The sequence below is a fragment of the Oratosquilla oratoria genome, chromosome 2, assembly GCF_046742065.1.
Source record: "Oratosquilla oratoria isolate Oo_2021 chromosome 2, ASM4674206v1, whole genome shotgun sequence".
Classification (NCBI taxonomy): domain Eukaryota; kingdom Metazoa; phylum Arthropoda; class Malacostraca; order Stomatopoda; family Squillidae; genus Oratosquilla; species Oratosquilla oratoria.
This window is the reverse complement of record NC_134778.1, coordinates 90,165,697-90,180,989: the sequence shown is the minus strand read 5'-3', so window position 1 is coordinate 90,180,989 and position 15,293 is coordinate 90,165,697. Positions and strand designations below refer to the sequence as shown.

Sequence of the window (15,293 nt, the reverse complement as noted above, 5' to 3'; positions counted from 1 at the left end):
CTGGAGCTACAGGGAAGATGCCTAGTCCTATCCCCATCCCATTTTTGTCACCTAATACAACTCTGGAAGGACTTGGTGGCAGCATTCTTTCCCCCCACTGGGTTAGGCAAAGAAAATTAAACTAATATTAAGAGAAATGGTACAGGACAGTAACAAGAGTGGGGGGACAGCAACAGAGTACATACATACATACACCAAGGCTTTTTCCCTCTTACTAGGGAGGTAGCCAAAAAGGAAAAGGCATAAAATCATTCCCACCAATTCCATCCCTGAATACACTCCACACCCCTCCACCCTCCCTCCTATCTTAGCACCTCCTGGATGACGGGTCATCCCTGCATCTTGTCCACTGCCCTGGGTCAGAAGCAGTGTCGCCAAACACAGCACATCCACAGTAAGGCCGTTTCATTAAATCGGCAACCCCCCTCTCCATCCACCCATGCATAAAAGGAGAAGATGGGGAGAAATCCCTTTGGGCTATGTCAAAATTTGCTCACACATACTCCCTCACCCCCCATCCCCCAACCCATTCCACCTCATGCATCACATCATCATCCATATACAACCATTCTCCATTCACCCCTGTCTTCTGTCCTCTCCCGTCCTTCCTCAACAGACATTCCCCTCTTCCCCAAAGCCCCCTTCACCCCATCCATCCACCTCATCCTAGGATGTCCCCTCATGTTCACTCCCTCCACATCTGCCTTCCATACCTCTTTTACTAGTCTTTCTTCACTCATTCTTTCCATGTGTCCAAACCATCCCAATACTCTTTCATCAACCCTATCTCCCAACTCCCTTTCCACCCCCGTTCTTCTCCTCACCTCCTCATTTCTCACTCTATCTAGCCTAGTAACCCCCATCATACTTCTCAGACACCTCATCTCAAACACATTCAAACTCTTCTCTCTTCTTCTCTTATGTTCCATGTTTCTGCCCCATATAGTGTTGTTGGCACAATCACTCCTTCATACAGTCTCCTCTTAGCATCCATTCCCAAATGTCTATTCCTCATTACACTCTTTAATCCACCAAGGCATTTACTCGCTTCTCTCAATCTACATTCTACCTCCACCTTTTCCTGCCACATTTGCACCCAAGTATCTAAAACTATCCACTTCCTCCAGTCACTCTCCCTTAATGCTCACTTCCAGTCTACTGCCACTTTCACCCCTTGTACATCTCATCACCTTACTTTTACCCACACATATTTTTAGCTTTCTTCTATCACATACTCTCCCAAACTCTGTCACCAACTTCCTCAGTCCCTCCTCCGATCCTGCCACAAGCGCAGTGTCATCGGCAAACAACAGCTGGCTCACCTCCCACTTTTCTCCATTTTCTTTAACCATCTCAAATCCCTGACCCACTACCCTTGCATTTACCTCTCGCACTACCCCATCCATATATAAGTTGAACAGCCAGGGCGACATAACGCATCCTTGACGAAGTCCCACCTTTACCTCGAACCACTCACTCTCTCCATTTCTAATCCTGACACAAGCTCTACTACTCTCATGAAAACTCTTGACAGCTCCTGGAAGCTTTCCTCCTATCCCATATATCTGCATAACCTCCCACAGTGCCTTTCTGTCTACCCTATTGTAAGCCTTTTCCAGATCCATAAAAGCCCAAAAAACATCCTTCCCCTTTCCTATAGCTTTCTCACATATTTGTCTTACCACAAAGATCTGATCTACACAACCTCTATCCATCCTAAATCCACACTGTTCCTCACCAATTACTCCCTCTGTTCCTCTCCTAATCCTCTAAATCAAGATCCTCCCATAAGCCTTCCCAACTACACTTAACAAGCTAATCCCTCTGAAACTACTACACTCACACTTGTCCCCTTTTCCCTTGTAAAGTAGAACTATACAGGCACTCCTCCAGTCCTCCAGCACTCTACCCTCTCTCCAGCAAACATTAAATAACCTCACCTCATCACTATACCTCCTTTTTTTAGACACTCTATGAACAAAGATTTCCTCTACCACAAAATGATGCTTGGCTGGCCCATAGGTGACCCATATAGACCCTAGAGTATTAGCTGCATGCTACTTAGCAGCCTATAATGCCACAATAACATGCAGCCAATATCCCAGACAGGGATGACAAGTGGAAAAGAAGCCTATAACAAAAGTTAGAACCATACATGAAATAGAGGCTATGATAAATTGGAGAGTAAAAGATGACCCCATGATGATTACTAATTTCCTGTATACAATTAGATAAATACACCCATTCTTTTTGTATGCTCAAACCACATCAGCCAGCTCCCTTTTCTACTGCTCTCCACTTCACCCCCTCATTTCCAACTTCATACATCCTCATAACACCCACCCTACTTCTTAAATACTTCATCTCAAACACATTTAAACTACTTCTTTCTGCCTCCTTTGTATTCCACATCTCTGTCCCATACAGTGTTACATGTGCAATCAACCTTTCAGTCTTCTTTTAGCATTCATAGTCATACCATTTTCATTCCCCCAAATAATGACAAATACTAATAAAATCAATAAATACCTTTTCAGCAAATACACTGCCTCAACTCTCTTCAATAGTTGTATCTGCTTTGACCTTATCCCTTCAGAGGTACTCTTTATATCCTCCACCACTGTGGTATTTTCTTGGATTTTATCAAGAAATCTTTGAGCAAGTTTAAACCTTTCCCTTGCAAGCTTTTTCTCTCTTGATGCTTGTAATTTTTCCTCTGACTCTTGTATTTGTTTTCTCTTCAAGACTTTGGCCAAATTCTGTTCATTTCCTTGCCTTTCTGAGATATACTTTGCTGACATCTTGACATCCTTTACCTTCTCAGACATGTGATTTATCACCTGTTCCTGTTCCTCTTTCTCCCCTAGAACCTGATTCAACATTTTCTTTTGCTCCTCAGGCACCTGATACACTTCTTCCTCTTGCACCTTTGCATTGCACACCTGGTCCTGCTGGCTCACTAACACCTGATTTAACATTTGTTTCTCTTGCATCTCTGTCACCTGGTTTAATGCCTTTTCCCCCTCCTTCTCCATCTTCTTCCCCATAACCTGTTTACCAACTTGCTTCTTTGGCTCCTGCTTTTGAATCTCTGTAAGTTCCTTCCCTTTCTCTGACTTTTCCACATTTCTAGAGCCTTGTTCATCTTTCAAAAGCTCACCCAATTTTTCATCTGAAGGCACTTGTTCCTTGCTTTCCATATTTTCAAGCCAATTGATTACATTACTTTGTCCTTTATCGTGTTCAGCTAGATAATATTTTTGTTCTTCCTTCACTTTCTTGTTCATACTGCTATCCTTTCTTGTCAATTCATGTTCAATATTTGATCCTGTGTATGCAGCAACAACTTCATTATCATTTTGCTTTTGGGGGAGTGGGGCAATAAAATTTGAGGGTTCTGGGATATTGGATTCAAAGTCTTCCGTTTCAGTTGATGTCACTAACACTGTTGATAACCCATTATCACTAGACCTTATTTCTGGACTATCTGCAACCAGATTTTCAAGAACTTCCTTGCCAATGGTCTCCATACTAGTATCTACTGAAAAAGAAAAAGAATCTGCTATACTTTTCTTGTCTTCCATTCCAAGTATGTCAGTGACACTCTTTTGTACTGATCCATCAACTACTTCCTTTATTTCTTGTGCAACTTTCTTTATTCCAATTTCTTTTTCAAACCTACTATTCCCATTACAGGTAAAACTACTTTCTAAAACTTCTTTAAACACACCTTCTTCAGATGTATCCTTTCTTTCTACTGTAACATCACTTTTAAATATAGGACTGCATACACTTCTGTTACCTTCAGTTACCACAAGTCCTTTCTGTTTCTCAAGTGTCAAGTGTTGGTTTACCTTTTCACTATTTTTCAAACATTCATCCATATCCAACTTGTTTTTCATGCTTTCATCACCCAATTTTGTGCTGTCCTTGCAACTTCCCTCCTCTACTAATTCTTCTGTAATTTTATTCAAACTTTCTTCAACTAAATCTAATTTCTCTTTAACATCTATGGAAGGCTTTTGCAATGAGGCACTTTGCAATCCATCTATTTCAAAACTATGATCACTTCCTACAGAGTTTAGGCAGTCACTGTCATCATCATCCTCAGCTTCGTCAATAACCATCCAATCAGACTGTAAAAATATATCTTGATCTGTTGGCTCTTCCTCTAACACTGCTTCTGGATTTCCACTCAAATCATCTTCCTTTGTAAAACTTTTGGTATCATCTTCAGTTCTGGCTGTTCCTTCACCTTCCAACTCATTGTGGATTCCTTTTTCACTATTATCATATACAACTTTCCTTCCTTCACACACACTCATGGCCTCTTTGTTCTCATTAACAGTGCCATCACTGTTCACAACTATACGTAGGTCTTTTGGATTTGGCATGCAAACATTACACATGCAATTTCTAGTCTGCTTTCCATGCAAACAATCCTCTCTTGGAATCACATTATGTGAAACATTTTCTTTGTGGCGTTGTTTCTGTTTAAGTGAATTAAGCAATAAAGCTCGTAAGGTTTCTTCTTCATCATCACTGTCATTAACTGATTCAGGTTTTACCGAATTCAGAATATCATCAGACTTCTTTTCTGTATTTCTTTCATGGTTTGGATCAACATTTTCTTGGGTTGTCGTGGCTGATGTTGCAACATCATTATGAAGTCTAATTTCAAGCCCCCCAGAATTTCTTTTTACAACACGATGCTGTGTAACTGGCACCGAAATACTTGGACTACTATTTGACGCAGCTATTTGTTCAGCTTTTTCACCATCAACACTTGGTAAATTGGATAATTCTTTACCATCATTCCACATTTCCACATCTCTGTCCAGATTTGAATCTTTCATGCTTTCTTTTTCTTCCAAAGAATATGCAGGTCTTCTACCTTCAGATGACAATTCTAACTTGGCAGCTCTTTCTTTACCAGAACTCTCATTCCCTTTACAGGTAGATTTTGTCTTAGCCTGAAGACGTTTCTTCAATAAAGTTTTCTTTCGGAGTTGTTCTTTCAGCCACTTGTATTCAGCTTGCTGGGTTCTGCTTAAATGCCTCACAGCCTGAAAAACATTCAATATATCAATTAAAAATAAAAATAACTGAAAACTTAAGTTATTCAAACAAAATTTACCAGTCATAGCAAGGTTTGGCATCACTGGTTTCCCTACTGTAGTAATCCCATTGCTTACCACAGGAATTTAAAACATTTGTATTATCAACTGCATCAATGGATGTAAGTAATATTCAGATAGTTCCAAATACCATTACTGGAGTAGAGTATACATACATATACCAAAAGCTTTTCCCCTTTACAAGGGAGGTAGCCAAAAAACAAAGGCATAAATCCACTTGCACCCATTCCATCCCCACATACGCCACTCCAGACTGCATAATTATATGTGGGCAAAAAGGAAGGATAGAAGAACTTAAAAGTGATCAGCATGCTTTTATGACTGGAGTCAGCAACCAATAAAGAATGATGTGAGACTATGGTCTGTTGGAATCACACTTAACCTCTTCCATACAACTACACCTATTAAAACGTTAATCTATCTTTCCTAAAAAAGTGTCGACTCAGATGACTTGATACAGGTCTTCGATTCTAAAGGGAATTGACAACATCAAAAGTGACAAAATTTTCACACAAGGAGAATCAGACAAGAAATAAGGATCTCAAACTGTCAGAAAATAGATTTAATTTGGAAGTGGGTAGAAACAACTTCACCAAACATGTAGTTAATGAATGGAATAAACTTCCTGCAGAGGAAGTGCAATGTAATTCAGTTCAAAGCTTTAAGATTCATTTACATAAACACCTAAGCAAGATGCTGTAATGCCTGCCTGCCATTTATTTAATATTATAGGTTTGTTATCATCTGTCTACTATTACTTATTTGATCATTATTTATTATTGTTCATCTGTCCATTAATTATTATTTACTATTTACCCATTTCTTTATTATTTAACTTTACTTATTTATTTTATATTATTAATTTACTTATTTAATCTTTCATTATCATTTTTTCAATAGGAGGCAAATCAAATAGAGATGAAAAGGTATAATGTGCACATGGAGATATGATAATGGAAGAGAAGGCAGTAAGAGGAACACACACACACACACTTCAGCGAATGGACAGCTTGGATGACGTTCTGAAGAAAACTGAAGTCTGTGGATCCCAACGCAAAGAGAAGTGCCTAGTGTTTTTACAGGGTGGGGGGGAAATTGCTCGTGGAGTAGTGGGAAAGTAGGGAAAGAGGAAAAGGGGAGGGATTACTGAGGGAAATGGAAGGAAATGAGGAGGGAGTAGACTTGGCCCAGCCAGACAAGCGAAAGGTAAACAAAAGACTGAGCGATGATGAAATGTCTAATAAAAATGTAAAGATTAGAAGTATAGAGAGGAGCAATACAGTAGAAAGTGACGAGAATATGTTCCAGGGATTTAAAGAGGGTGGGGGGGGACACAACCCCCCCCCCCCCCCCACAACCCCCCCCCCGACTGATAAGACTAGAGGAGAGAGTTGATAAGGTGATTGAGGACTTGGAAAGTAGGTTAGGTAATGTTGACTCCATTTTCCAGAGAATTGAAAGGTTGGAACAACTAGAGAAGGCAAACAGAAACTTAACTGATGAAATAGAGGACCTAAAAAGACAGTTAAGAAATGTAAAGGAGGAGAATGAGAAATTGAAGAAGAATAGTAATGAAAACAGAGAGACAATAGCTAAAGAAGCTAAAAATTGGAGAACAACCCAAGAAGGGAATAAGGTTTCATTCACTGACATAGTCAAACAGCAATTGAAAGAACATAATGAAGACTCAGTTATTAAAGTGATGAGACAGAAGGAGAATATAGTAAGAGAATTAGCTGACAAAAAGAAATGTATAATTATATTAGGAATGGAAGAGAAACATAACCCAGATAGAACTGCAAGAATCAAGGAGGAAAATGAAAGAGTAAGCAGTTTATTAAAATTAGTCCAGGAAGATGAACCAGAAATTATAAAGGAAATTGAGGAAAAATTCAGACTCGGAAAATATAGTACAGATAAGACCAGACCAATTAAGATTAAATTCAGGTCACAAACAACGGCAGAGAAAATTCTATCCAAAACAGGGAAACTAGCAACAAATGATCAATATAAAAAGGTATGGATAAAAAGAGAAATGAATAAGGAGGAAAGAGAGGCAGAAAAGCAGAAAAGACTTGAAGCTAAGGCAAAAAACGAGGAAAGAACGGAGTCAGAGAAAGAGAGATTCTATTGGAGAGTAGTGAACATGAAAATAAAGCAGTTCGACATACAAAAGAAAAACATAAGGGAAACAGAGAACACAATGGAAGTGGCAGAAAACTAAGAGCGTCTTACACAAATATAGATGGATTGATAACAGGATTGAATGAACTGAATGATTATTTGAAAGAAAAAGAACCGGACATAATGGGAATTGTAGAAACAAAATTAAAAGGCCCACTACCACCCAACAGTGTAGGACATGATGCATACAATTATTGGATTAGAAACAGAGAGAAAAAACAAGGGGGTGGAGTTATGTTCCTGACTAAGAAGGATATAAACGTGAAAGGTGTCATATATGGAAAGAATACAGTAGAGATGATTATGATAGAAGTGGAAGACAGAGATAAGAAGAGCAGAAAATTTGTGATAAATTATGTGCCTCCAAAAACAGCCTCATGGGAGGAGAGTGAACATAAAAGTATGTTAGAGGACACAAAGATAACATTAAATAAAATAATGGAAGATGGAGGAAGAATAGTTATGATGGGCGACTTTAATTGCAAAGAAATCTGCTGGGAAGAAATGACAGTAAAGAGTGGTGATGACTCATGGGGAAATGCTCTACTTGAGATGATTACTGACCACACAATGACACAATGGATACAGGAGAACACTAGGTATAGAAATGAAGAAGAACCATCGAGACTAGACTTAATAATTACATCTGAACCTAGAATAGTGGACAAGATTGAATATAAAACACCAATAGGTAAAAGTGACCACATATTGATTGAACTGGAACTTAATGAAGAAAAATATATGAAAAGAAATGAACAATATAGAAAAGGAAGAATGTATGAAAAAACAAACTTTGATAAAATAAGAGAATTCTTTCAACAAGAAAACTGGGAAGAAATATACAAAGAAGAAACATCAGTGGAAAAGAAATGGAATATTTTGACAAAAATTTACAAAAAAGGAGTGGAAAAGTATGTCCCAAGACAAAAACAAGAAAAAGAATATGTAAAATGCTGGTACAACAAAAGTTGTAGGGAGTTAAAAGACAAAAGAGACAAAGCCTGGACCAGATGGAAAAAAGACAAAAGACCTGAAAAATGGAAAATATATACTGGTTATAGAAATGAATATGTACAAAGTGCAGAGAGGAAAAAAGAAAATATGAAAAAGATGTTATAGAAAAGTGTAAAGATCAACCAAAACTATTCTACAGATTTGTAAACAATAAACTGAAAAACAAACAAGACTTGGAGAAATTAAGACAAGGAGGAGTTGAATACACTGAGGAAATGGAAATGGCAGAAATTATGAACAAACATTTTAAATCAGTGTTTACAAGGGAAAATATACAACCTGAAGAGATTGAGTGGAAAGAAAAAGTCCCCCCTATGGAAGAAATAGAAGTAACAAAGAATGAAATATTGACACACTTGGGTAATTTTGATGTCAGGAAATCGCATGGGCCAGATGAAATAGCAAACTGGATTCTGAAAGAATGCAGGAATGAACTGGCAGACAAAATACATAGCATAATAAGCAGTTCCTTAAAAGAAGGAAAAGTTCCAGAAGATTGGAAAAAAGCAAATATAGTACCTATATATAAAGGAGGAAATAAAGAAGAACCTACCAACTATAGACCAGTCTCTCTAACAAGTACAATAGCAAAAATTTGTGAAAGAATTATCAAAAGTAGATGGGTAAAATACTTGGAAAAAAACAACGTACTAAATCCAAGGCAATTTGGATTCAGACAAGGACGATCATGCGTCACCAATTTAATATGTTTCTATTCAAGGCTAATAGATATAATACAAGAAAGAGATGGATGGGCTGATTGTGCATTTCTAGACCTAAAAAAAGCTTTTGACAAAGTACCACATAAGAAGTTGCTTAAGAAATTAGAATATGAAGGAGGAATACAAGGTAAATTGCTAAATTGGATGGAAGACTTTTTGCAAGAAAGAAAAATGAGAGTAGTGATAAGAGACCAGCACTCAAAATGGAATAAGTAATAAGCGGTGTCCCGCAGGGAACAGTTCTGGCCCCAATAATGTTTGCTATATATATTAATGATATGGATGAAGGAATTGAAAGCTATATGAGCTTCTTTGCAGATGATGCAAAACTACTGAAAAGAGTGAAAACTGAAGAAGATTGTGAATCACTACAGAGAGATCTAAATAAAGTACAAGAATGGAGTAGGAAGTGGGAGATGGAGTTCAATACAAAAAAGTGTAGTATAATGGAATTTGGAAAAAGCAAAAACAGAATAACAGGATCATATAATTTGGGAGAAGAAGGAATAAAAAAAGTAGAAAATGAGAAGGACCTGGGAGTCATTGTTATGAATAATATGTCACCTGAGAAACGTATAAATAAGATTTTTGGAGAAACTTATAATTTAATAAGAACAATCAAAGTGGCATTTACATACCTGGATGAAGAAATGGTGAGGAAAATCCTAATCACCCTGATAAGACCAAGATTGGAATATGCAGCAACGATATGGTCACCATGTACAAAAAAATGTATAAAAAAAATTGAAAGAATACAAAGAGCAATTACAAAATTGGCACCAACACTCTCAAAACTATCATATGAAGAGAGACTACAAAAACTTAAACTACAGACACTAGAGCAAAGAAGAGAGAGGAGATTTGATAGCTATTTACAGAATCATGAAAGGCATAGAAATTACTGATAGAGAGAATCTGATAAAATGGGATGACAGAAATACAAGAGGACACGGAAAAGAAAATAAAAAAAGACAGCTATAGAAGAGATTTGAAAAAGAACAGCTTTCCTCACAGAGTAATAGACAGTTGGAACAAGTTAGATGAGAAAGTGGTGTGTGCAAAAACAATACATGAATTTAAAAATAGTTTAGATAAAATGAGATATGAAGACGGGACCCCACGAGCATAGCTCCCCTTCCCGTAAAATACAACTAGGTAAATACACACACACACACCACACACACACACACACACACACACACACACAGAGAGAGAGAGAGAGAGAGAGATATATATATATATATATACAGTGATGGTGGACTGAGTGATGAGGTTATTTAATGTTTGTTTAAGAGAGGGTATAGTGCTGAAGGACTGGAAGAGTGGCTGTATAGTTCCACTTTGCAAGGGAAAAGGGAACAAGTCTGAGTGTAGTAGTTTCAGAGGGATCAGTTTGTTAAGTGTACTTGGGAAGGATTATGGGAGGGTCTTGTTTGACGGATTAGGAGAGGAACAGAGGAAGTAATTGGTGAGGAAGTGTGTGGGTTTAGGACAGCTAGTGGTTGTGTGGATCAGATTCTTGTGGTAAGACATATGTGCGAAAGCTTTAGGAAAAGGTAAGGATGTTTTTTGGGCCTCTATGGATTTGGAAAAAGTTTATGACAGGGTAGACAGAAAGGCACTGTGGGAGGTTTTGCAGATATATGGGACAGGAGGAAAGCATTTAAGAGCAGTCAAGAGTTTTCATGAGAGTAGTACAGCTTGTGTTACAATCAGAAACGGAGAGTGAGTGTTTTAGGTAAAGGTGGAACTTCGTTATGGATATGTTGTCACCTTGGCCGTTCAATTTATACATGAATGGGGTGGTGAAAGAGGTAAATTCAAGGGTAATGGGTCCGGGATTGGAGATGGTTAAAGAACATGGAGAAAAGTGGGAGATAAGTCAGTTGTTGTTTGCTGATGACACTACACTTGTAGCAGGATCAGGAGGGATTGAGGAAGTTAGTGACTGAGTTTGAGGTGTGCAAAAGAAGGAAGTTGAAGATAAATTTGGGTAAAAGTGAGGTGATGATGTACAAGGGAGAAAGTGGCAGCAGACTGGAAGTACTAAGGGAGAGACTGGGAGAAGTGGATTGTTTTTGATACTCGGGTTCGAATGTGGCAGGAAAGGGAGTGGAGGTGGAGGTAGAGAGTAGAATAAGAGAAGCAAGTAAATGCCTTGGGGGATTAAATAGTGTAATGAGAAACAAGATATTTGGGAATAGATGCTAAAAGGAGTTGTATGAAGAAGTGATTGTGCTGACAGCACTGTATGGGGCATAAACATGGGACAATGAGGAGTTTGAATGTGAGATGAGGTGCATGAGAAGTATTATAGGGGTTACTAGGCTGGATAGAGTGAGAAACGAGATGAGGAGAACTGGGGTGGAAAGGGAGTTGGGAGATAGGGTTGATGAAAGAGTATTGGGATGGCTTGGACACATGGAAAGAACATGTGAAGAAAGATTAGTAAAAGAGGTGTGGAAGATAGAGGTGGAAGGAATGAACATGAGGTGTCAACCAAGGAGATGGATGGTTGAGGTAAAAGGGGCATTGGGAAAGAGGGGAAGACAGAAGTTAGGGGTGAATAGAGAATGGTTGTGTATGGATGATGCTGTGATGCATGAGGGGGAGTGGACGGGGAAGGGGGTAAGGAGTATGTGTGAAAAATAAATTGACACAGCCCGAAGGGATTTCTTCCAATCTTCTCCATTTCTGCATGAGGGGATGGAGAGAGGGGGTATTGCCGATTTAATGAAGCAGCCTTGCTGTGGATGTGCTGTGTCTTGCTACACTGTTTCTGATCCAGGGCAGTGTGCGAGATGCAGGGATGACTTGTCATCCAGGAGGAGCCAAGATAAGAGGGAGGGAGGGGGTGGATGGGAGTGGAGTATGCAGGGATAGAATAGGTGTGAGTGGATTTTATGTCTGTTTTTTGGCTACCTCCCTTGTAAGGGGGTAAAAGCCTTTGGTATATGCATCATTTTTTGGCATCCAACCTAGTTATGGACCCTAAGGTCTCCTGTCAACATGCTCCTCCTTATGTAATCCTTTGTAATGAGGCATGAGTTGGTATACAAAGATGCATGTTGGCATTTTGATTATATTTATTTTGTAGTTGTAGCAGAGTGACCCCCTAAATTATGTGGGCTTGCTTGGTTGTATTTTCTGTGTTTATTAATACTCAGTGAAAGAGAATGAGTGAATTAGCATTAAGTTTATATCTTATGAGTATTGTGATACATCATCGAATCATCATACATCAGGCACCCAAAGCTGCATGTGTGAATTTGACTTATATTGAAGATGTAAGTCCCTAAAATACTAAATGCATACAATTTACACAACCAATAGAGGGAAAGAAGAGAAGGAAGAAAAGACAAAGGATAATGAAAGAGGGAGGAGAAAAAGACAATCATGACTATGATTCACACTGCACTGTCCAATATGAATGGCAGCCAAAATGCCAGACATTAAAGGATGTACAGATAAGACTTGCATATTGGAACAAATATTGAGCATGTGGGAAATGGATACCAGTAATCAATCTATGACCCTCCATAATAATGGAAAAGTACACATGAAACACTTAATCAAGAAATAAATGCTATAACGGTATCATAGCCTACCTGAGGAGTTCCATCAGTTATGGTAGTTTTTTTCTTGGTAACTACCGGTGAAGTGGCACTTCCCTTCTCTGCAGATTCTGCTGCTGATGCATTTCTGAAGGTTCTGAGCAACAGGTCAATGCTGTTGGACACTACACTAGGCTGCTTACTTGCTCCTGCCACAGGACTCGTGGTCCCCACGTTATTTGAAACTACATTTTCCTGTCCATCTGACTCTTCATCTGATTCTAAGCTAATGATAACTGGTTTAATCTTTGGGATCTTAAATGACTTGACTGTATCTTTCGAAGTTATAGGTAAATCATATGCTCTACTTTTTGGATCTAAACCATTCCCTCCAATGTCACGTAAATGTCTGCTCACAGCTGTGAGAGAAGTGTGTGATGGACTAGCTGGGCTACCCTCTTTTACTCTTCCAGGGCCTGAGTGTAACATGGAATTTTTGTGTGCTGCTCTTCTCACCAAATGGGCTGGAGAAGCAGGAGAGGCAGGAGAGGCTGAGGACAATGGTGATCCAATTCCTGACAATGAATCCTGGTTAGACTGAAACATCTCAAAGCCTCTTTCTTTGGCTAATGAACTTTGACTAGTGTCTTTTGCCATTTGTTTTTTCCTTGAGAGATCAATTAGCAACTTTGCCCTAAGCACATCTTCATCTTCCTCAACTATCTCCATATTATTAGCATTATCTTTCACCACACAATTCAAATCCCCTTTCACCTTTCCTGAGGACTCTTGTGATATTTCTTTTAAATTGGCTTTCAATTGCTTGGCTCTTTCCTTCATTCTTTCCTTCCGCCTGCGCCGTGCCTCAGCTTTCTTTTCTTGTTTAGACTTGCCATTGACAATAGAGTCGGTCTTTATTTCAATTAGAACAGATCCGGGACGATTCCCTACTTTAGTTTTCAGTGTAGCACTCTCACTCAACCCTTCCGCACGAGATTCCTGATTACCCTTTCTACTTTCTATCATACCAACATCTCTCTGCTGGAGAACAGCTGACATGAAAGCTTCATAATGTTGAGCTGGTGCATCCTTTAAAGTTCCAATTCCTGTACCAACTGCAGATTCCCTAGCTCTGTAGTTTTCCTCACATAGTGGTCGATAATCCAAGTCTCCTTGACTGGATTCCTGCATGTAGTACAAAGGATAATTATGATGATGCTGACCTGAATCTTTCTCAGATTCTTGATCCTTGAAAGAAAGCTTCTCATTATTACACTGTGAATGCATCACTGCCTCATCCCAGGCACCCTGTTGCTGCAGTTGTTGCTGTGATTGTTGGTTGTTCTGAACTGATCCCCATCTCATTTGACCATACTCTTCATTGTAATTCTCTTTACCATATGAAGATAGAGTTTGTAAGTACATGTTTTGCTCATAACACCAACTATTTATATTTTTTATGTCATTGGGTGGATGGTCTGGTGGAGGAGGTGGAGGCATCATGTATGCCCACTCAACAGGAATCTGAAAATTATCTCCATCACCCTTTCTATCCCCATATTTTAGTAGCAAATCATCATTTTCATCAGTTCCTTCCCTCTTGCTACCTTCCTCTTCATCTATTTTCTGGACATTATCTTCTACATCAGTACCTGAACTACTAGAAATGTCCATATCCACTGGATCTTGATCAGAATCGGGTGAAATCAAATTTAACATCTCAGACTGAGTTTTACCTCCTGATAGATACGTATCAGTGGTCAAAATATTCTGCAAGTCAAGGTCATTTATTAAGTTCTCATCCACTGGGATATTTTCCCTACATTTTACTTCTGCTGGATCTACAGTTACATTCTTATTCTCCTTTACAGGGTCAGATATCATAGATGCTACCATTACATCAACTTCCTCTCTTTCAATTACCTCTGTTTTAAGGTTATCATCCTTGTTAACTTCAAGGTGTTCTTTAACTGCATCATCATCCTTAGGCATTTTGTCCAGTGCATTTAGGAATTTAAAAGCAGTTTGAAGTGCTGCAAGACGTAGTTCTAATTCATCTTTATCTTCCTTATCTTCCAAAAGTTTAGATCCTGCCTTGATCTCTTTAGACTGATGAGTAAATTTCTTTAAAAGCTTTAATTTCTTCTTAAGCAGCATTTCACCCAGGCTACCAGGTTTAGGTTTTTTCTCTGACTCCAGCATTTCATTTTCCTCAATATTTATCGATTTATCCTCGGTTTTTCCCAGTTTAGCAACAACATTTGCCAAGGCCTTTCCTTCACTCACAGCAGTCTTCTTAGGCTGACTGGAGCAGTCTATAGCTAAGAATCTCTTACTTCCTCTAGCTTGACGGAGAGCACTATCAAAAGCAGCCAATTTCTTTAGTTTAGTACGTGGGGACATTCTGTCTGAAAACCTGTGATGAGGAGAACACTTTGACCGGGATCTATGCGGTCTCCTATGAACTGCCTTTGCACTCTTCTTATCTAAAGGAGAAAAAACAACTTTCAGCATAAAATGGATAAAGCTTGAACATATTTCTTATTATATTGGCAACTATTTACTCCAATCCAAACATATGAATTCTTCAGATAATCACAAAAATAATCCAAAATGGAGACTCACTAGCTATCCAAGTGAACTCCAACAAAGTCATCAAATAACCAGAATGAATTTTTTAT

The 15,293-nt window shown here is 38.7% G+C and overlaps 1 protein-coding gene across 2 annotated transcripts in view; it reads right to left on the bottom strand.

Annotated features, from left to right (window-relative positions):
* LOC143041091 (uncharacterized) overlaps nt 1–15,293 on the bottom strand; it is a 49,176-nt gene that overhangs the window by 24,121 nt on the left and 9,762 nt on the right. For both annotated transcript variants that reach the window (XM_076212803.1, XM_076212794.1), the window contains exons 3-4: nt 12,667–15,098; nt 2,530–5,066 (exon numbers count right to left, since the gene is read on the bottom strand). In XM_076212803.1, the coding sequence (XP_076068918.1) occupies nt 2,530–5,066; nt 12,667–15,098 (4,969 nt within the window). The remainder of the gene's footprint in view (nt 1–2,529; nt 5,067–12,666; nt 15,099–15,293) is intronic.